The following is a 21,654-nucleotide window of genomic DNA, read 5'->3' on the forward strand; positions in this document are numbered from 1 at the left end:
ACATCACAAACATTAAAAATAAAATAACACCAAGACTCAATGCCTTGAGGTCACTTGCTCATACAACATTTGGACACAACAAACAAACCACCAACACAGTATACAAGCAATACATACGTTCAGTGATGAATTATGCAAGCCCTGCCTGGGCTCCTAACCTCACCAAAACACACTACAACATCCTACAGACCATACAGAACAAGGCCCTAAAAATAATCACAGGCTGCACAGCTACTACACCCACAGACCACCTACATCAAGAAACCAAAGTCCTCAAAGTCAAGGATCACCTAGACATGAGAGGCACCCAGTTTCTTGCTGAAGCCTCCACAAACCCACAACATCGACTACATTACATGGCAGCACATCCACCCACACCAAGGAACAACAAAACACCCAGCACACGATATACACAAATACTGTCATCTCTCCCCCCTCGCCCACTTCAGACCAGCTTCCAGAAGCATATCCACACTCAAATCTATCAGAGGTAGACTGTGAGATAATGCTGATTTTATGTGTACGGCGTGTCGGGGTGAGCAGGTGGAGATTGTCAGACATGAAAGGATTGAACTTGCTGGTGAATCTCTTGAGTGTGTGGAAGAGTTTTGTTATTTGGGAGACATGTTGTGTGCTGGAGGTGGGGCTGGAGCTAGCTCTGTGGCTAGGGTGAGAAGTGGTTGGAAGAAGTTCAGGGAGCTCTTGCCTCTCCTGACATTGAGAGGACTCTCCCTACGTGCTAAGGGGTCTTTGAATGAGCATGTGTTAGGAGTGTAATGCTGTATGGTAGTGAGACCTGGGCAGTGAAGGAGGAAGATATTCGCCGGCTCAGATGTACAGAAATGACAATGATTAGCTGGAAGTGCAGTGCGTCCCTGCGTCCAAGGCCTGGAGGGGCTGGGTTTACGATGGAAGACTTGAGAGGTAGGATGGGACTGGAGTGTATTGGTGTTGTGATGAGGAGAGGTAGACTGAGATGGTTTGGACATGTGGAGAGGATGGGGGATGATAACTGGGTGAGGAAGGTGAGAAGTGTTAATATTGGGGGTGGGGTTATGAGGGGTAGACTGAGAAAGACATGGGACAAGGTCATTAAGTGTGACCTCAGGGTTAAGGGACTGAACAGGGAGGCTGCAATGGATCATGCAGCGTGGAGAGCCGCCATTAGGTGACCAAGGCTGACACATTCAAGCATGTTGGAGCCTTTAAACATGAAAACGAAAAACGAAAAATCACTTGCCGCTCCAGTCAGTCACTTAAAGACAACACACAGGTGCAGGCACAGCCTCCTGATATCCACCCTTCTGAATTCTCCCTCATGAGGACAGGGTCCACCTGGCCAGGCTGAGATGTGGGCAACATCCAGCCCTCTTAAGCTACCAGAAGAGGCTGGATGACTCCGTCGCTGATGCCTGTCCAGGATGTAACTGCATTGCACACAATCACCTATTCCAACAACACAACGTATACTCTTTGAGAGCTCTGTGAGAAAGCCCGGTCTCAGCCATGGCCTTCCTAAGGGACTCGGGGCTGTTCGGCCAGACTGCCTAGGGAACAACTACTACTACTACCTACTGATTTCTTCCTCCCTTCTTGTCTCCCTCCTTCTCCCAGCCATTCCCCAGCCACTTATACTAGTATCACTGTACTTTCATTCTCTATTTTTAACAATATCTTAACCACTAGATGTCGGGCTATTTTTATCACGGTTGTTCTCTCAGTATTGCTAACTTCCCCCCAACACTGCTCGTTTTCAAACCTTAATATCTTGGAAAGTATTGCAGTGAGGGAAAGAAAGATCATATTACTCATCAATTCTACTTCTTGCAGATAAAGCATCCCCAGGTCTGTTGGCTGTAGCATTGATGAGTAATGATGTGATGAAGAGGAGTGATTTTCGACACACGAAGTAGAATGTATTTGTGAGAATGCTCGTGGACAGGACTTTGGATTCGATCTCAACGTGATAATTTCTCCATTACTAGAAAAACTAGACACAATTGCATCCAAGGCATGTCCTCTGGCACTATCACTGAGCCCTTTCCTAGTATCCTGGGAAGAGGCTTGGCAGGGGCGGATGAGGCAAAAGTCCATGTGAGGCAGGAATGGTGTTGGATGAAAAGGTTTAAGAAAATATCGTCTTACACCCGGCAAAGTCACAGAGACAACTGAGGTAGGGTTGGCTCAGCTGGTGGCCTCTCTCCCTTGCTTTTGGTGATAACATCAAGTGGCGGCCACTTCAAATTGTGGTGCAAAAACAATTGCAGTTCCTACCGACACCCGGCGGGAACCTAATGCCTCTTTGCCGTCAGTCCATACCGACACCCAGCAGTTAGAAGCTAAAGTGTTCTCTCCATCTGCTCACTTTTTCTCCATTCTCCAACTGCAATCCACAATTCTTATCTATCACTCCTCTACTACTTTCTTTATCATCGTGTCTTACTCTCTTGATCTCCTTCCAGAAAATATTCTCACATTCCCTCTAAGTTACACTCAAATTCCTTCCAAATGTCTCATCCATTCTCATACTCTCTCTTACTAGTATTCTCATCTCACTACTCTCCTCCACATGTAACTCTATTCCATCTCTCAACTCCCTCCATGCCTCTGCTTCCCACCCAATCACTTTATGCATTCTTCTTTTGCACCACTGCAAAATGGAGAGAGGGAACTTGGACATAATCCAAAATGAAGAAATGAGGATGCTCAGACATAAACAAAAATTTCCCAAGAGAAAAGTAAATGTTCACAGCTGAGGAAAGAGTTGCCAAATCACCACAAAAATTTCCCAAAAGTTCTTTCCTTCCATCTTCTTCTGTCTTTCTTTCCTTCATTCTTTCCTTGTCTTTCTGCCTGCGGGTGACTTTACACTCTCTCTTCTGTCTTTCATTCCTTCATTCTTTCCTCTTCCTTCTGTCTGTGGGTGACTCTACACTGAGTGACAAGCCAAATGGTTTCCTGTACACCAGGAAACCATTTACTAAGCTGGGAGGTAACCATATAACCAAATTTTGGCACCTGGTGGTTTAGTGGGTAATTATTGTGCTCCAATTGGATTGAGCCGGTGAAGGTTTATATCCAAGGGGTGATTGGGGTTTATTGCTCACGTAATGCCACTCAGGGATGAGTGAGGTTGGTCACTCTCATCTTAAATGTCAAGACCAACTGCCTAGCCCTGGGCTTCTACGATCCTCATGGGGCAACATAGGATTGGATGATGGATGGATGGATGAAAAAAAAAGTTCTCATCTGAGGAAAGAGTTGCCAAATCACCTTCAGAGGTCATCAAACTTGTTCTCAAAAGGTTAGAAGATTGCTTTATACAAAAATCTCCAGAAAACAAGCTATAATTACAAGGATCCTGATAAAACTTTGTAAAGATCCCTCAAAATTTTAGATCTGGTTAACTCCATCCATCATCCAATCCTTTGTCATCCCTTCAAGAATGTAAGGGTCTAAGGCTAGGCTACTAAGTCCAGACATTCAATGTGAGTGACCAGACGCTTACCCATGACTGGAATTATGTAACAAACTCCAACCACTCCTCTGAAGCTGACCCTTACACACCACACCTGATTGGAGCATCTTGACTCACTATACCACCAGGCAACTAAAATCACTTAACTGACATCCTTACCTGGCGACAGTGGCCTGGATGAGCTGGGTGAGGGGTTGTAAGGGACTGGGCTGGACAGGGTGCGGTGGCGCTGTGAGGTGATCTCATTGTAGTGTCGCTCCTCCTCCATCTCCAGGCTGGACTCCGACTCAGACAGGTGGCGACACAAAGCCTCCCGCCGCTCTACTTCCATCTGCAGCTTCCTCTGTAGTCGAAGGTTTTCCTCACGAATCAGGCGCTCCTCATTTGCATATTGCTGAGTTGTTCGATTATCTGGAAGATAGACCCCACACTTGAAATATCACCTTCCATGTTAATTTGTTGGTTTTGCTAGTGTATTACATGATCCCTAGCATATTGCAATCAGGTGAGGGGTGCTACTGTCTAAATCAAGAAGATATCATACTGCTCTGCACAGCCTCAATTTCACTAACATTCAGACAAGTATCTCTCTTAAAAGGAATGGGTTATGATGGCAATCTGGCACAATTACTTTCACCGTGCTTTTGTATCACTGGAATGCAACCCAATGACTTACTTTAACTGAGATCTCTCGTACTACAAAGGCGAGATGAGGGCATCTCTCTCAGCTGAATTTCAGTTAATAAAGAATATTTTAATGTTATCTTGGTTATGGCCGTATGAGTTTCTTCAGTCAATGGGAGACACCTCCAACTGAAGGACTAATCAATGACTTACAATACAGTAATTCTTCCTTATAAGTTTACTTTTTTTTCCTATTAAGACCATAGCAGTTTAGATAAAAGCTGCATACATAAGTTCCACTGCTGCCTATAAACCTAATTTGCCTTTTTATCCAATTTATATAACTTTTTATATGGAAAGCAGTGATATTTTGGAACACATCCCTGACATCTGATGAGGACTTATTGTATAATACAGCAAAACCTTGATAAGTCAGAACAAATGGGACTCTGGCCTTTGACTTATCAAGGCACTTTTCCCTTGATTGCTTCCTACCACAATAACACTGCAATGAAACATTATCAGTCCATACTTGTATAATGTATATGTAACTACAAATTTTGACAAAATAACACTTACCAGCACAGCAGACAAAGAGCGACTCTTCTACTGATGCTGTAGTAGTTGACAGAGGCATGATAAGTTACATGGCTTGGCAATTATTGTACCGTAAGCCAAAATCTTCCAAATATTTGGACAGCACAGCCGTTTCAACTCAGGTGAAATTATGATTTATCAAATGGCGACTTATCAAGGTTTTACTGTACTTACGTTCCTCCTGTGCCGTGGTGAGCTGCTCCCTGAACCTTGCTACTTCATCCCTCAAGTGCTGGATATGTGAGGACAGGTTGTTGGCACGGTCACCTTGGTTAAAGTCAGCAGGGGACGGAGGGTTGGAAATGGGCTGCTCCAGTTTACCCTGCAGCATTCTGTTCAAGGGAGAGAGCACTATCACTAACACAGGTAAACAACAGGACATACAGCCACTCTTCTTACAGCTTTAATCATAACAGGGCGAGCATGTTCCAATTTCTTACATTCGTCTGTGGGATGCCTATGATTATTAGATATGATTTGTCTGCATCCCACATTACAAAGTGCAGGGTGGTACAATGCAGAAAAATACAATGCATGTTCTATGCAGCTTATGAATAAACCAATTATACTATAACTCAAGAAAACTGCATACTACCTCCTGCCACCTGTAGTTCTACAAAGCTGTACTGTGCAAACTGGAAATAAACCAAAAAGGTAGTATGTTCCATACCTTTTCTCTGCTTCTAATTTATCCATTCTCTTCCACAATTTGTTGACTAGCGCCTCTTGTTCTTGCTCTAATGTATTCTCAAGCTCAATCTGCAAATACAGTACATGTACACTATCAAAAATGAAAGAGGGGAGTGCAAAGGACTGTTTGAGTATATGCTTGTAATATGTATGGCAAAACCAAGGGAAGCAGAGAAGAAATAGAAAGCACTCACAGAGTGCATACCTTCGTCAATGCCATTAAAAAGGATCCGGATCTGTGGAGGTATTGTGTGGAATACATAGGATCTGGATCTGCTCCAAAATTTTATCAACTGTTCCCTGACCAATGGCTGACTTTTCCATATAATTTTATAGAAATTTGTTGACAACTTTTGGAGATATTGTGTCGGATAAATAGGATCCGGGTCTGCCCAAAAATTTAATCAATTTTTTTTTTGCCCATTGCCCACCCTTCCACAAAATTTCATCGAAATTCATTGAAAACTTTCGGAGATATCACGTGGACAAATAAACACAAACACAGATGAACACATAACCACCTCCAACTTCACTGGTGGAGGAAAAAAGGGCGAGATCATTGTTTTGAGGGGGGGGGGGGAACAGCAAATACACCATATGAAGAAAAAATATGGCAGAACTGGGGGTAATGGGCTGGTAACATACGGATTTGGAAAATACGAAATGTGTGGACAGCTTTGAATGTTATGAATGTTTAGGTGAACTGTATTGGTGCCGCAAGGATCTTGGCTAATAAGACAGGAAGAACATGGAGGGATACCCCTTCTTAAAGCTAAATTGACTATCTGATCTATATACCTCATACCAATTCTAAACTGACCCAAGCCTCAATTGTCTTCAACTCTGCAAGGCTTCACACCCTCCAAGTGAGCATTCTGGCATACACTTTCCCTGGTATGCTCAACAAACTAATCCCTCAATGCTATTAACATACTTAGGTGCCCTTCCTTGTACACTATCCATCATCTAAGTTTTTATTGCCCCATCAGGAGCATACAGGACATACACCAGGTTGATTTGTCTTGACATTCAGGTTACAGAGTAACCAGTTGTTCACCCACAATTGCTATTATATGAGCAATAAATCCCAATCACTCATCAGATGTAAATTCTCATGGGTTACATCCAAGCAGAGCACTTTAAACTCACTAGACCATCAGGTGTCTATTTCATAGGCTTTCACACAAAAGGAATATTATTACACATACAAGTATCTGACATGGGTATGCAACTCTATTCTATGTTATATGCATAGGTTCTAAAGGAGAAGTGATGTTCAAGTGGTGAAGGAGTTGACTGCTGTGCCTATGAAAACAATATCATTCCCAGTGTGGAATTGGGAATAGACTGAGGGTATGAATTTCATAAAAAGCCTTAATGGAATTTACCAAAGACCCAATGGCATCATAAAATACCCTCAGGAATGCCATACCCATCACATCAGTCCTGAATGAGATGGCCCAAGCAAGTACCAGAACAAATGGTACAGTATGAGCAAGCAAGTATGAATATGTGATATGTAGTGTAATCTGATGGGCATACAGTGACTCCTGCAGCAGGTGGGGGTCGGGGGCTGACCAGCCCCACCCAGCAAAACAGATTTAGCTCTCAATATGAGAGGCATTCAGAGTATAATATGGGCATGTGGATACCTGTTAACGTTCTGCTTGGTGAAGTAATGCTACAGATGTGTGGAAATGTGCTTTTGAATGCCACTGTTTCTTAATGAGTTTGTACACATCAATGCTACGGATTATGACTAGACCTGTTACATGGTACCCTCTTTAACTGCTTTAGTCCAGTGACATCTTTTAAATGATATTCTTGTTACCATCCAAAAATGTTATTCAGTACAGGAGGGACTCTCCCAAACGAAAACCCTTCAACATGAGATGTCTTTCCAAAGCTGACTGATATTCCCTGGAAGTAGCAGCAATGAAATAAAAGATTTTCACCTTTAATTCCTGGACTGTGGAATGAAAGGAAGTGCACAAAACATTATACATTAACATTTGCTGAAAGTATCACACCTCCTCTAATTTTAATCCTTCAGTAAAATTATGCAATCTTTCCTTTATGCTGACAACAACCATACTGTTTATTCAGCTTATTATTTGTTGCTTTGCCCTGGTCTGTCCGACTGAGCAAACACATCGAGCAAGAAGCCAGACAGCTTACCGGGGTCAGAACAAGGTCCTTCCACATTATGAGGTGTAGGGATAAAGGATGAGGCATAGTCCTTAAGTGGATGAGCTGTGCATAGGAGATATGTACAGTATAATTATGTAGTACTGTAGTAATCTAAGAATGGCTCTGACTACTTGGTAAAAGTGGTTAAGTTCCCCACCTGGGAAAGTTGTGTCAGGCCAACTACTAGGCTATGACCCCTCATCACTCTCATGGTAGTTTTTGGGAAAATGGTAAACACCCACCTACAGTAAAGCAGTACAATCCCAGTTAACTGGTAAGCTTGGGGAATATAATTCCCAGTTACCAATTTTTCCCAAGTATCTGATATATACTCTTATACACAGGCTATATCAATCCAGTGTATGCAATACCACTCATATCCAGGGCAACACTAACATTTTTCCATTTAAAACATCCTCAAACACATCCCACAGACACAACATACTTGGTTGCAGTGTCTTGCAGTAGTGCAAAATCCACATGGTAAGTCTATTTTGTTATATATTATTCACTATTTTATTAATCAAACAAGGAAAAATAAACTAAAGAAATAAACCTTGAGCATTTATTGGTGAACTGATGATTTGGAAAGAAGTGTTGCACAGTAATCATGACTCCCTTGCTCACGGTGTTGCATACGTTCATGGCCCACCTATTTATTCCTCACCTGACCACCGTCACTCCACCCCACTTGCCACTCAGCTGTTTTGCAGATAATACAATAAATACGTAGGAATTGCAAGCAGAGTACTTTTGTCAAACAAAATAAATGCTTCATTTCCACCAGCTAGAGTTAATCTTTTCTGCCAGTGCAAATGTGTTCAATGCCAATGCCAATGCCAATGTAAATGCATTCTAAGATGACATCACCTTAGAATACATTTGATGCCAACGTATTCTAAGATGACATCATCTTAGAATGCATTTGATAATAATGTCAATGCAAATGCATTCTAAGATGACATCATCTTAGAATGAATTTGATAACAATGCCAATGCAAATGCATTCTAAGATGACATCATCTTCCAACACATTTGCACTGGCAGAAAAGATAAACTCCAGCTGATAGAAATGAAGCATTTATTTGGTTTGACAAAATTACAGTGCATGCAATTCCTACGTATTTATTGTATTACAGGTATTTGCAAAATATCCAAGTGGTGAGTGAGGGGTGGAGTGACGGCGGTCAGGTGAGGAATAAATGGGTGGGCCACGGACGTATACAATGCTGTGAGCAAGGGAGTTGTGATTACTGTGCAACACTTCTTTCCAAATCATCAGTTCACCGATAAATGTTCAAGATTTATTTCTTTAGCTTATTTTTTCCATTTTTCTTTTTAAATAAAATAATGAATATTATTTAACAGAATGGACTTGCCAAAGTACTGTAAGATACTGGAAACTCGTGGGTAGTTAGAGTCAATAGGAGTGTTCGCGCGGCTGGAGAAATGCCAGATGTCACCAGTATTTTAATTTTTCAGATGGAAAAAAAAAAAAAAAATCACATGTCGGGCAATAATTTAATTTTTTTTTCATGCATCTTACTTATTGTTAAAATACATAAATATTCTATTTCTTCTCTTTAAAATAGTATTGTGTCAATGCAGCATGAACAAAAGTAATTATAAAAAAAATATTCCACAGCGGTTCCAGCCTGGTTTAGCATGCATAGATATATATATGTATATCTTAATCCAATAACAGAAATTAGTTATAATTTATACTAACAAATTAAACTCCCTATGAGTAAGAATAAAACCTAATTCATTTAATGAAAGCATGTCGATATTTATATGCTGCCTCTGGTAAAACAAGTTTTCCGAGGAAACCGAAGCAGCCGTCCGTCTTCACTGGCTGATCTACTCCACCACCATGCTTGCTTTGTACGTCTGGCAGCGCTAGGCTTCGGTACGCTGTAACATTTTAGAGTCTAATAAATATTAAACTATGGATAGACCGTATGTGCCATTTTTTGTACAAGTCAGATTATATACAAATGTCAGTATTCATATGCCTTTTTTACTTCTTACAGTCCAAAAACCGTCTTTTTGGCATATACTGTATTGTACTAATCTTCTTAGGAAAGAATATACAAATATACTATTTTATCAGCGATATTTTGGATGAAATAGCATAAGTAAGAGTGATTTACATTTTTAAAAGCTATTTGCTTAACCAGTATTGTAATTATCGATCAGAAAAATAACACTGAAATTTAACTAAGAGCCCCTTAGCCCCAGAAACGAAAACGAGACATAGTTTCTGGCGGTGTCTGGGAGATTTTCCTCTTCGCGCAAACTCTCCCATTCATTAAGGAGAAAATCATCATATGGTACCGGTACCACACATTTTCGGCTGATGAAGAGTATTCCTTTTTTAATTGATTTATCTGTCTTGCTTTTCATAAAACATTCCTTAAGCATGGGTCCCTGGTGCTTGGTATCATAAATCATGGAATTTCCTACGTTAAATTATGTTATCAGTGTCTTACAATGCTCGCTGTTTTCAAGACCGTTGCATTTGTCCAGCTTTTGTTTCAATGTGAGCTCAATGTGCTTCACATTAGTTTGCACTTTAGGCATCACAGACTGTACAAATCACTAATCAGGACACGATACCATACCGGCGAGAGTGCTTGCTTACTGACTGGCTGCGGAAGTTGACTGGTGTGGAGAGATGTGCAGAGTGACTAAATTAGAGGAATGGAAAGAAGGGGGGAGGAGGGCTGGAAAGGGGTTTAACTAAGAAATGACCCTGACCAGAAATGCCTTCAATTCATATCGCCCAACTTCATCCAGTCCCACAAGACTAACCCAACAAGGGACGGTCAAAGTGCCACATGCTATTATTATTGCCCGCCTTTAGAAGACGGAGAGTTAATGTTTTTGCCTGCTTCTGTGTGTGTGTGTGTGTGTGTGTGTTCCCACTGTATCTCATGAACAGCTTGAGCTATCAATGTGAAACCTTCAGGGTATCAAGCTATGGCCAAAATCCTGGACGAATTCAAAAATGGGCATTTGAGGTCAAGGTCAAGGTCACCAAAATGGCTACCAAAGGTCAACTAGTTTTTATTGCCTGCCTTTAGCACCATTATGTCTCATGAACGGTTTGAGCTATCAACATGAAACCTCCAGGGTACCAAGATATGGCCAAAATCTTGAATGAATTTGAAAATGGGCATTTGGGGTCAAGGTCAAGGTAACCAAACTGGCTGCCAAAGGTCAACTAATTTTTATCGCATGCCTTTAGCACAAATATATCTCGTGAACGGCTTGAGCTATCAACATGAAACCTTCAGGGTGTCAAGATATGGCCAAAATTTTGGACGAGTTTGAAAATGGGCACTTGTGGTCAAGGCCATGGTCATCACAATAGCTGCCAAAGGCCAACTAGTTTTTATCGTCTGCCTTTAGCACCATTATACCTTATGAACGGCTTAAGCTATCAACATGAAACCTTCACGGTGTCAAGGTGTGGTCTAAATCTTGGACGAGTTTGAAAATGGGCACTCACGGCCAAGGTCAAGGTCACCAAAATGGCTGCCAAAGGTCAACAAGTTTTTATTGCCCACCTTCACCACCATTATATCCCACGAACAGCTTCAGCTATCAACACAAAGCCTTCAGGGTGTCAAGATATGGCCTGAAACTTAGACTTGGCCAACAGCATATTCTGGTGGGCGATTAGCATTCGGCTCCTGAATGCTTTTCTTTCAAATTATTTATATATTTATCAGTCTGCGAATTATTCTGGTTGTCTGAAAATTCAGGCTGCCTGGATATTAGAATACTACGATTGTACTGTATCTTTTTGGTGGAGTAACAGGTGCTACACTTTTTGCAAGGGTGACTTGGGACTACGCAGGACAACGACGTCCATCTTCCCTGAGCCACAGAGAGCAATGCCTTGGTTACAGCACTCATTTGGTACTGAGCTTAGTGTGTGCTAATGAAACTGTGCAATAATGAAAGCAGAGGATCTATGGAATTTATCCTAACTGGTACTGGGGACTCCATTCGTAAAACTAAAATTTCCCTTTTACAACAATTTATACCCACTAAATACATGCATACCAGTACATACTGTTAAATACCATGGTCAGGTAAATACTTTGTGACAAAAAGGGCACAACAAGAAAGAAACACATACCACAGAATGACTGGAGATAAGTATGAAGTATGGAGGTTCTGAGGCTAGGGGAGTTGACAGAAAGTGGTCTCCACCACCTGGGATTATATTCTCAGGTGTGTTTCATTTTTTTATTCCTCAAAGTCATCAGAAATCACAGATACTGCATCATCATCAGCAGCAGAAACCAGGTCAAGTGCACGATTATGTTTTTTTTAGCCAAAAATGCGCGATAATGACAGGAGTGCATATTTTCATCTTGCAATGTTAATGAAAACCACTACAACCAAGTGCATGATAACTCTGGGATCACTGTACATGCTCTGGCTACATACCCAAACAATTATGAAGTGATCTCTTGTACTAAAGGGGACAGAAAAGACCTCCACTAACCTCTTCAGTGATCAGATTTCTAATACGTCAGACAATTTTATTTAGATCAAGTGTGACCTCTCATACACTACTAAGAAAGACAAATGGAGGTACAACAACACCAACCTTCTCTCTCCGAAGAGTCTCCAAGTCGTTCTGTTTGGCAGCTGTCTCAGTTTCCAGCTTCTCTATTTTTCTCATGAGCTTGTTGACCAGACACTCTTGCTCCTGCTCCAGAGTCTGTTCCAGCTCCACTTTCTCCTGCCGCAGCTGTGGTTAAGATAAGGTGACCAGATTTATTGGAGCTAAAAGCAGGACGCGCGCTCATGTGTGTGTGTGTGTGTGTGTGTGTGTGTGTAGATAGATAGACAGATAGATAGATAGATAGATAGATAGATAGATACTGACTAATGTGACAGCGACCACTGCTGCGTTACACCTCAAACTGAGGCTGCTAATCAAACACTAACATCTCCTACGAACTCCGAATATACCGTATGGTACAGTGAATGGGTCAACCAAAGTTACCAGCTAGTAAGCATTACAGATTTTATATTAATAATTCAGTATTTCCTTTGGTTAGGATTACTGTAAGCATAATTTTTCTAATTCATCCTAATTTCATAAAACAAGGTCATATTATATCTAATGAAATAGTAAGTTTCTAAAAGTGGGACAATTAAGATAATTTGCTCAAAAAGCGGGACATTCTAGTCACAATTAAAAAAGCGGGACGGACGTCCAAAAAGCGGGACTGTCCCGCCTAAAAGCAGGACTCTGGTCACCTTAGGTTAAGAGAGTTCAATTTACACAGTTCTGCCTATAGAGAATCCGTAACTTGGCATACACCATGCAGTTTATTGAATCTTTCACTTTTCTTTGTCTATCTATCTATCTACCTATTGCTGGACACCATAATCCCATGGGGGTGGCTGTTTGTCTTTGATTTTGATGTTTTACTGGAAGGGGCACTAACTCTCTACCAACCCACTTGTTGACATGTTCGGAACATATATTGGTTGGTTATATGGTTACCACTCTCTGTTGTAAACAGTTTCCTGGCTTACAGGAAACCATTGGGCTTATCACTTAATGAAAAGCCACCAGAATAGGAAAGAAGAGCAATAAAAAATGACAGGAAAGATGGGAGAAACAGGAAGAGAGGAGGGTAGACACAGAAAAAGAATAACAAAGTTGAAGGAAGAAGTAGGCAGCATTACATCAAATGAGCAGATGATGGTCGCTACCAAAACCTTCCTGGTAATTCTGCTGCAATCATTTGCTAAACAATTCAAGTGACATTAATCAGAATGGAACAAGGCATACTAAAACTAAACAGGTCTCTGAAGTGATAAAGATTGATGTAAAAAGTGAAACTTTTCTTAAACTTGCCTGTGGGGGGGGGGAAGGGGGGGGGGTTAATCCACACCATCATCATCCCATTCCTTATTCCACTTCAGAGACAGTACCGGTAATCAAACAGCAAGACCAGTGAAAAGATTCATACAATCATTCACATGTCATCCAATTATCATACCAACTCTAATTCCCAACTAAAAGATGGGGCCAGGTATGATCCAGAAACAAAGAAACAGCATGCACAAAAGCAGGACTTTCAAACATCATCTTCAGTGATCAGGACTGAACAATCACTCAAAGATTCAAACCTTCAAAAACCTGGCTCCATCTCCCAAACATAATCATGTGCACGATCTACTTGTATGTTTCTTTACTGATATGCTTCCCATACACCTATAACAGACTCACTTCGCTGAAACCACTCGTGACTTTCCACACTCACGCCATATCAAGGTCTCACATCCATAAATTAAACCCTTCTCACAACATGAAAATCATCAAGTTACAAAAATTATTTTGGGAGAATGCACATAGATGTGAATCAGGTTAAATAAATACATGTAACTCAAACTGTCATAAGAACATGGTCTGTCACAAAAATTGCCCCCTGAAGCTGAATTTTGACAAGAATCACATCAAAGAACTTGGGAAAAGATTCTGGAAGAAAAAAGTTGCTCACTGCCAGTCAGGTCTCCTCCTGCAAGTAGAGCACAGCATACAGAAAAGTCTGCTCAGTAAGTAAGTAAGTAAGTAATATGAACTAGCACCACGCCCAAGAGGACTATATGGCACTAAAACCGATGTATAAAAATGATGGGTATGCTATGGTGCACTAAAAGCAAAGGGGAAGGCAGGGTAGACACTAAATGTGAGGCAAGATGCGGGTTTGAGATAGGAAGCGCATGAGGTGTGTGATGGAAAACAGGGGATTCGCCAAGAAGATCGGCTAAGGTAGGGGAACGTCCAAGGGAGTAAAGGAACGGAAGAGTCCGCCTGCACACAGCGTGGAACCGAGGGCAATCAAGCAAAAGATGGTGGACCGTGAGTGAAGCCTGGCAACATGTGACCAAGGCGCAGACGGGCTAGGGCTGTTTCCTAATGCCTGTTGCGATGGGAGGACAACTGCCAGGGAGTGACAGTATATGTGATGGAGCGGAGTTTGTTATCAGTTGTAGATGTCCATTCTGCTTGCCACCATTGGCCAAGGAGACGGGTAACAATCGGGAAATAATCAGTTGCTGGGATAGGCCGAGGTGTGACAGAGAGAGAGGTGACAGCTGTACGTGCCAGGCAGTCAACCCTCTCGTTACCCGGTATCCCAACATGGCTTGGGACCCAACAGAAGGAGACAGACTTCAATCTGGTGGTAATACGGAACAACCATTCCTGTATCTCCAACACTAGCGGGTAGCTGGCCGGGACAGACTGAATACCATGTAGTGCACTAAGTGAATCTGTGAAAATAACAAAAGTGTGTAAACTGGAACGGTATATAACACGAAGGACCAGCAAAATGGCCAGCAGTTCGGCAGTGAAAATACAGTAGACTCGCCCCGAACATGTTCTCGCCGAACACGCTCGCAATTATACACGGTTAGTGCTGGGATATGTATAAGACAACGTAAGATTAACCCCTTCTTTACCGACCCCTCCCCCAAATGTAAACATTACGTTTACCCCCCAAACCGACCTGATAGCTCCCCCTCCCGTAGTGTGAGGGGTAGTGTATATTTTTTGCCACGTCGAAACTATTCACTCTTTTTTATTTGTTTGTACTGTATACTGATGATCACATAAACCCAGCATGATGTTGGTAATAAAAAAATATTATTAAATAAATCATTACGGTATATAAGTTTACATATCTTATGCTAAAGAAATGTTACCCAGGTAACTACTGTACAAACTGGCTTGAAAAAAATGTCCTGCACAGATGGATGGCTTTATTTATCTTGTAAGCTAAGCATGAAGTATGGGGACACACGTGATGGTGATGGCGACCTTGGCCCACTTGTTGCTGAGAGTGCAGCGTCACTAAGCTCGCTACCATTTTCCTCCTCCTTCCTCACTCACATCAACTTTGCTATCATTTTCAGGATCAGTCATCTACTGACACATCAGACACTGCGCATCATCATCTGATACATCTAAATAAGTATCCTCATGAGGAATAAACACGTCACTATCGGAATTTGCCAGAGATGCCATGAGAGAAAAATATCCTGTACACCCTCTCTCATGGTCAAGTGTGTAGTAACTGACTCTCTCAGGCAGGCCAAGGGGTGTAATTTTTGCCGTATGTCAGCAGAAAATATAGTACGATATCTGTAGTAGAAATTATAAATAAAATAATGACTGGTCTAAAGAAGTTACATCACAGATGAGTGAGCAAGCCACTGGTGCCACCGCAACTCAGTCATGACGTATCTTATGATGTCAGAATTCGTCAGAACTTCGTCATAGTCTTTATCGTCAAAACACAGAGCTGTTGCTAACACAAGGTCCTCAGAAACAGCCTTAGCGGGCTACCCTGAGGCCCATAAGCTGCCATTCATTAAAGGGTGTACCAGCGTACCGTGGTAGCGGTTCCGGTGTCTCACAGGTGTTTACTGGCGATGTACGGGGGTACATCAAAACACATTTTTGGTAATGAAGGGGTTAAAGAACCATTACAAAAACTATAAATTTACGCAAGAGAGGCCTTTGAAAGGCCAAATCCTCGAACATCAGCTCAGCATGCACGGTTTATTTTGATCACGTGACGTGATTCGCTGTACTGCTTTTCCTCAGTGCTGTATTTGTAAGTTAAATATTTACAGTACTGTTCTGGTAAGTTTATGTGCAAGTTAAAGTACTATTAAATAACGTTCAAGCAAGTAATAAAGTCTTATAACCAGTTTTCTGATGGGCATCAGAATATTACCTTTTTTATTTGTTTGTTAAATATTTGCTGTACTGCTTTTCCACAGTACTGTATTTGTAAGTTAAATATTTACTACTCTGGTATGTACTTGTAAGTTAAAGCACTTAAAGAATGTTAAAGCATTAAATAAAGCCTTGTAACCAGTTAACCTGATTTATAAATTACACACGATCGGTGGGTTCCAAGACAATTCGCCATCATGTCAATTCCCCGTCAAGACATGGACGATTCCCTGTCAGGACAATTCGCACCCTGGATGATCCCCCGTCATTCTATAAATATACTTATATTAATTAATCGGTACTTTTATAAATATACTTATTATTAATTAATCAATACTTTAATAACTATATTTCAGGGGGATCCATCAAAGTCTATGCTGTTTTGCTATTGTTGTGACGGCGACCTGGCTTGACAGCAAATAGTCCCGAAACCATTTTGTTCCCTAGACTCCCTAAATGTGGTATTTTGCTGTTATCTGCCATTGTTAATCAATATGAAGCACTTTAAGTGGTAAGAAGGTTTATTTAATGTTATAACTTACAAATACTGCAAAGCAAAACTTCGACATACAAATATGTAAACACAAGGCAACATTCCGACGCCGATTGGTTTCGGCATTGGAATGTTGCCTAGTGTTTAAGTAATTGTATGTTGAAGTTTTGCTGTGTAGTACTGTATTTGTAAGTTATAACAAATAAACCTTCTAACCACTTAAAGTGCTTCATATTGATTACCAATGGCAGATAACAGCAAAATACCACATTTAGAAGATCTAGGGAGCAAAATAAGGAGTAGCTGAAACTTACACGGTTTCGAGCCGAACGCGCCACGTTAGGAACGAAACCCACGCATTGGGGGCAAGCTTGCTGTGCTGGCAATTGGTGGAAGGCGGATCTGATAGGTATGGTCTAGGAAAAGAACAGCAAAACCCGAGCCCACAGAAGAGTTAGAGCCATCTGTGTACACTGGGGTCGCTGAGGAGTGACAACGCATATGATCCATAAAAAGATGATAGAGTTCATGTGGGGTGGAAGAGGACTTTGGGCGGGAGAGCAGGGCATCACAAACAATAGGGCGAGGAAGAAGCCAAGGCGGAAACATAGAATCTTTCAGAGTGAGAACAGAATAGCAGGGAAAGAAAGGGATGTAAGTAAGTTGGAGACCCTACAAGGAAAAGATGAAGCTAATGAGGGTGGAAAAGGAGGGGAGAGGCACATAACAGAGGAAGGGAAACCTGCAGATGGGTGTTGAAGAAGGCGAATGTGGTAACGGAGAGTTAGCTTGTCACGTCTGGAGGATAGAGCGGGTATACTCGACTCAAGAACAGTCTGCTCAGAAACTTACGAATACTGGTATGTGTTAAGGGTTAGCTAATATGAATATTAACAGCTTCATGATTTTTTTTTTTTTTTTTTTTTTAAATTTCCATTCTCAGTCCTCTGTTTTGTATGAAGATCTTCACAGCATTGGCCACCTTTTCTCTAGGCTACTCTATTCTCCACTTCCTTTACACAATTATACTTGTGCCTCTCTTTACTACTACAGCACTAAGTTACTTGTCACCAATTCAACCTTCTTTTCATTAACCAACACATCACTGAATCACATCTACCAACAACCATCCCTACCTGCTGTCCACAGTAACTTTCAAGCCATGCCCCTCATATTCACAACACTATCAACCAGACTGCAAAACAAGCATCACAGCATCACACGCAGCTATGAATCTTACCTTAACTTGGAAAAATATAAAGAAGTATTCCTATAGGCTATTATGAAATTTCAAATAGTTAGCCTTAGGCCATATCTATACAAAAAATAAGGTTGATTTATATGCTATTTTCTAGTAATGTAAACTTAAAATAACAATTTATATATTCGTAAGAGAAATTGTAGGCAATAAAGGAAGATAAAGCATCCACCAAAATTCCAGCAGCAAGACATCCCCAAAATCAGAATGGATATAATCATGTACTGTACTGCAATGTCAAATAGGTACAATATGCGACATCTGAATCTTGCACAGCATCAGTATACAGCAGACGTCCAGCACTTGGAACACCTGACAACCATAACATTTTCACATAATTGTTGGTGACAGTGATGTAAATGAAGATTGTAAATTATTACCCCAAGCTAGTTAAAAGAAGCAAATAAATGTGATGCATGAATGATGCAAAATGTAGGCAGACCTTTGCTTCACACTGATGCTGTCCCAGGTTGAAATGTGACATGGTACTGTACATACACTCTCTGGGTCCCTTAATCAATGTTAGAATTACTGATAACAGTATGGGGATGTGGAGAGGATGGGGGATGGCAACTGGCTGCGAAAGTGAGAGGTGTGAACATTGGTGGTAGGGATGCGAGAGGCTGACCGAAAAATACTTGGGACAAAATCATGGTGTGTGGCCTCCGGGATAAGAGACTGAATTGGGAGGCTGCCAGAGATCAAGAAACATGGACAGCCGCCATTAGCTGACCAAGGCTGACGCATGCAAGTATGTTGGAGCCTTTAAAAATGAAACAGAACGAACGATGAGATCTTACCTGACTTAATTTACGAGACAAATCATTGGTAAGACACTCTTCCTCCTGCTCATAATTCAATGCAAGAGTTTCCTTTTCCTTCTTAAGAGCCTGGATCTTCTTCAGGAGCGTGTTACTGATGAACTCTTCTTCCTGCTCAGCTCTGGCTTGCTGGAAAATAAAAAGTACCAGTAAATAAAAATAAATAAATAAATATGATTATGATCTGTCTATCTATTGCCAGAGGCATCAATAACGTAAGGGGTAGCCATAAACAAATCGCCCCCATGTCGCCCGGTTCCCCGCCATTTCACTGCCCTGCTCCCACCTCACCCCCCCCTCTCTCATATACCTCTCCACTCCATCTCTCTATCCCATCCTCAGTCTCCCCTTCCCTCTCCACCCCTCCATCTCATTCACATACACTCTCCTCTCTCTCTCTCTCCATCTTCTCCACATGGCCAAACCACCCCAATGTATTTCTCCTACCACTTTCTATCACAACCACATCCAAACAACACTCTTTCACTTCCTCATTTGTCAGTCTCACTCTCTCCATGTAGCTAATTCCACATGCTCCTCTCAAATAACTCATTTCCACTGCTCTCACTCTTGATTTGTGTCATTCCAACAAGGTCCAAGCTTCATTTCCATAAGTTAGAGTTGGTATCACAATACAGGTCCTCTCCCACTTACGAATGGGTTACGTTCCGAAAAACTGCTGGTAAGTCGATTTTTTTTGTGTACGTCGAAAATGCATTTAATACACCTAACCAACCAAACATCATTGTCTAGCCAAGCCAACCAAGCCTTTTAAATGTGCTTAGAACTTATATAAGCCTACAGTTGGGCAAAATCATTAACACAAAGCCTATTTTATATTAAAGTGTTGAACATGTTATGTAATTCCATGTAATTTATTGAATATTTTATTGAAAGTTTATTGAATATTTTACTGAAAGTACAAAGTCAAAAGTGAGAAAATTTTTGAGTGGGGGACGACCTGTAATGTCATGCAGTGACTTTTTTACTTCCATGCTCACTTCCCTGTTCCACATTGCTGTTTTCAAAGAACCAGCAACCTTTCTTCCCTGTTGTACCCTTTCAAGCAATTCACCCTCCAAAATTCCATCCTTACTCATCACACTACCAAAGTACTTGAATGCATTTACAGTTTCCATTTCCTCATTCAACATCACTGTACATCCAGTGACTTAATTTCTCTCGATGACCATAACTTTACTCTTCCCTACATTTACCTTTAGATTCCGTTCTTCCACACTCTTCCAAACTCATTCACCAAGTCTTGCAGTTCCCCTTCAGTACAGTATAATCTGCAAACAATAGCAAACGCTGCCCTCTCTCATTAAAGCCGCTCCAACATCCACTGCCATACCTTGTATTTCTTTTATAACCCCCTCCATATACAGACTGAACAACCATGGAGACATGACACATCCCTGTTTCAGTCCAATATTCATATAGAAAATTTCACTCAATTCACTATCCACATGCACTGCAGCCTTAGCCACCTCATACGTACTCTTCACGGCATTCAACAACTTCCCATTTACTCCCTGTATTCTCAATATTTTCCACACTCCTTGTCAATCCACCTTGTCATATGCTTTTGCCAAATCCATGAAAGCCGCATACTTCTTTCCCTTCTCTAGAAACTTTTTCAATACAGACATAAGAATGAACAGGTCTATCTGATCTATGCAACCTCTTCCCTTCCTAAAACCTCCCTGTTCTTCACCAACTAATTTTTCTCTTATTTCCCTAACTCTGTCAATAAGTACCGATATCCTACCATTCACTTTTCCTAATGCACTATGAAGACAAATGCCCCATGATTACCACACACTTCTTTTTCCCTTTTTCCTTTGTCATCATCATCATTGCCAGACGCCATGTATCCCAGACAGGGTGGCCAAGGGCTTAGAGTTAATTGTTTTACAGGGAGGGGCACTAATCCTCCACCAACCCCACTTGACATAGGGATGCCAACAGCATCTGGTGTTCCCAGGCGGTCACCCATCCAAGTACTAACCAGACCCAACGTTTTCCTTTGTACAAGGGAATAATTATACCTAAATTCTAATCCTCTGGGACTCTTTCTTCCTCCCAGGCCAACCTGTACATCTTCCATATCCATTCTACTACTGTACAATCTCTCCCCCATGCTTCAGCATTTCAACACACACACCATCAATTCCTGGGGCTTTCCCCATTTTGACTTTCTTCACTGCTTCCACTACTTCCATCCTACTGACTTCTTCCTCTCTTCTCACCTCTCTCCTTTTCCCAGCCATTCCCCAGCCACTTATCCTTGCATCACTTTCATTCTCTATGTTTAACAGTTCTTGAAAGAGTTCTTTCCATCTGCTCACTTTTTCTCCCTTCCCCACTAGTAATCTACAATTTTTATCTTTCACTCCCCGACAAACTTCTTTACCACCCTGTCTTACTCTCCTTACCTCATTCCATAACATTTTCTTACATGCCTTCCACTTTACACTCAAATTCCTTCCAAATTCCTCATCTACTCTTCTTACTCTCTCTTACTAATCTTCTCACCTCTCTCTTCCTCTTTACATATAACTCTCTCTTCCATCTCTCAACTTCCTCCACGCCCCTGCTTCCCATCCACTCACTAGGGTACCGTATATGCTTTCTTCTGTGCCACAGCTTGTCTCACCTCTTCAATCCACCATGCTGTTCCTTTCAACCCCGCTTGTCTTCTCTTCACCCCACACA

At 41.4% G+C, this 21,654-nt stretch overlaps 1 protein-coding gene across 1 annotated transcript in view; it reads right to left on the minus strand.

The window, feature by feature from the left end:
* Window positions 1-21,654, minus strand: part of LOC145414688 (coiled-coil domain-containing protein 6-like) — a 52,456-nt gene that overhangs the window by 21,340 nt on the left and 9,462 nt on the right. The window contains exons 2-6 of the mRNA XM_080284206.1: window positions 18,916-19,065; window positions 12,207-12,350; window positions 5,370-5,458; window positions 4,874-5,031; window positions 3,638-3,889 (exon numbers count right to left, since the gene is read on the minus strand). Coding sequence (XP_080140332.1) covers window positions 3,638-3,889; window positions 4,874-5,031; window positions 5,370-5,458; window positions 12,207-12,350; window positions 18,916-19,065 — 793 coding nt within the window. The remainder of the gene's footprint in view (window positions 1-3,637; window positions 3,890-4,873; window positions 5,032-5,369; window positions 5,459-12,206; window positions 12,351-18,915; window positions 19,066-21,654) is intronic.

Source organism: Coenobita brevimanus, chromosome 100, assembly GCF_032717465.1.
Source record: "Coenobita brevimanus isolate Jiangsu-jjx chromosome 100, ASM3271746v2, whole genome shotgun sequence".
NCBI classification, from domain to species: Eukaryota; Metazoa; Arthropoda; class Malacostraca; order Decapoda; family Coenobitidae; genus Coenobita; species Coenobita brevimanus.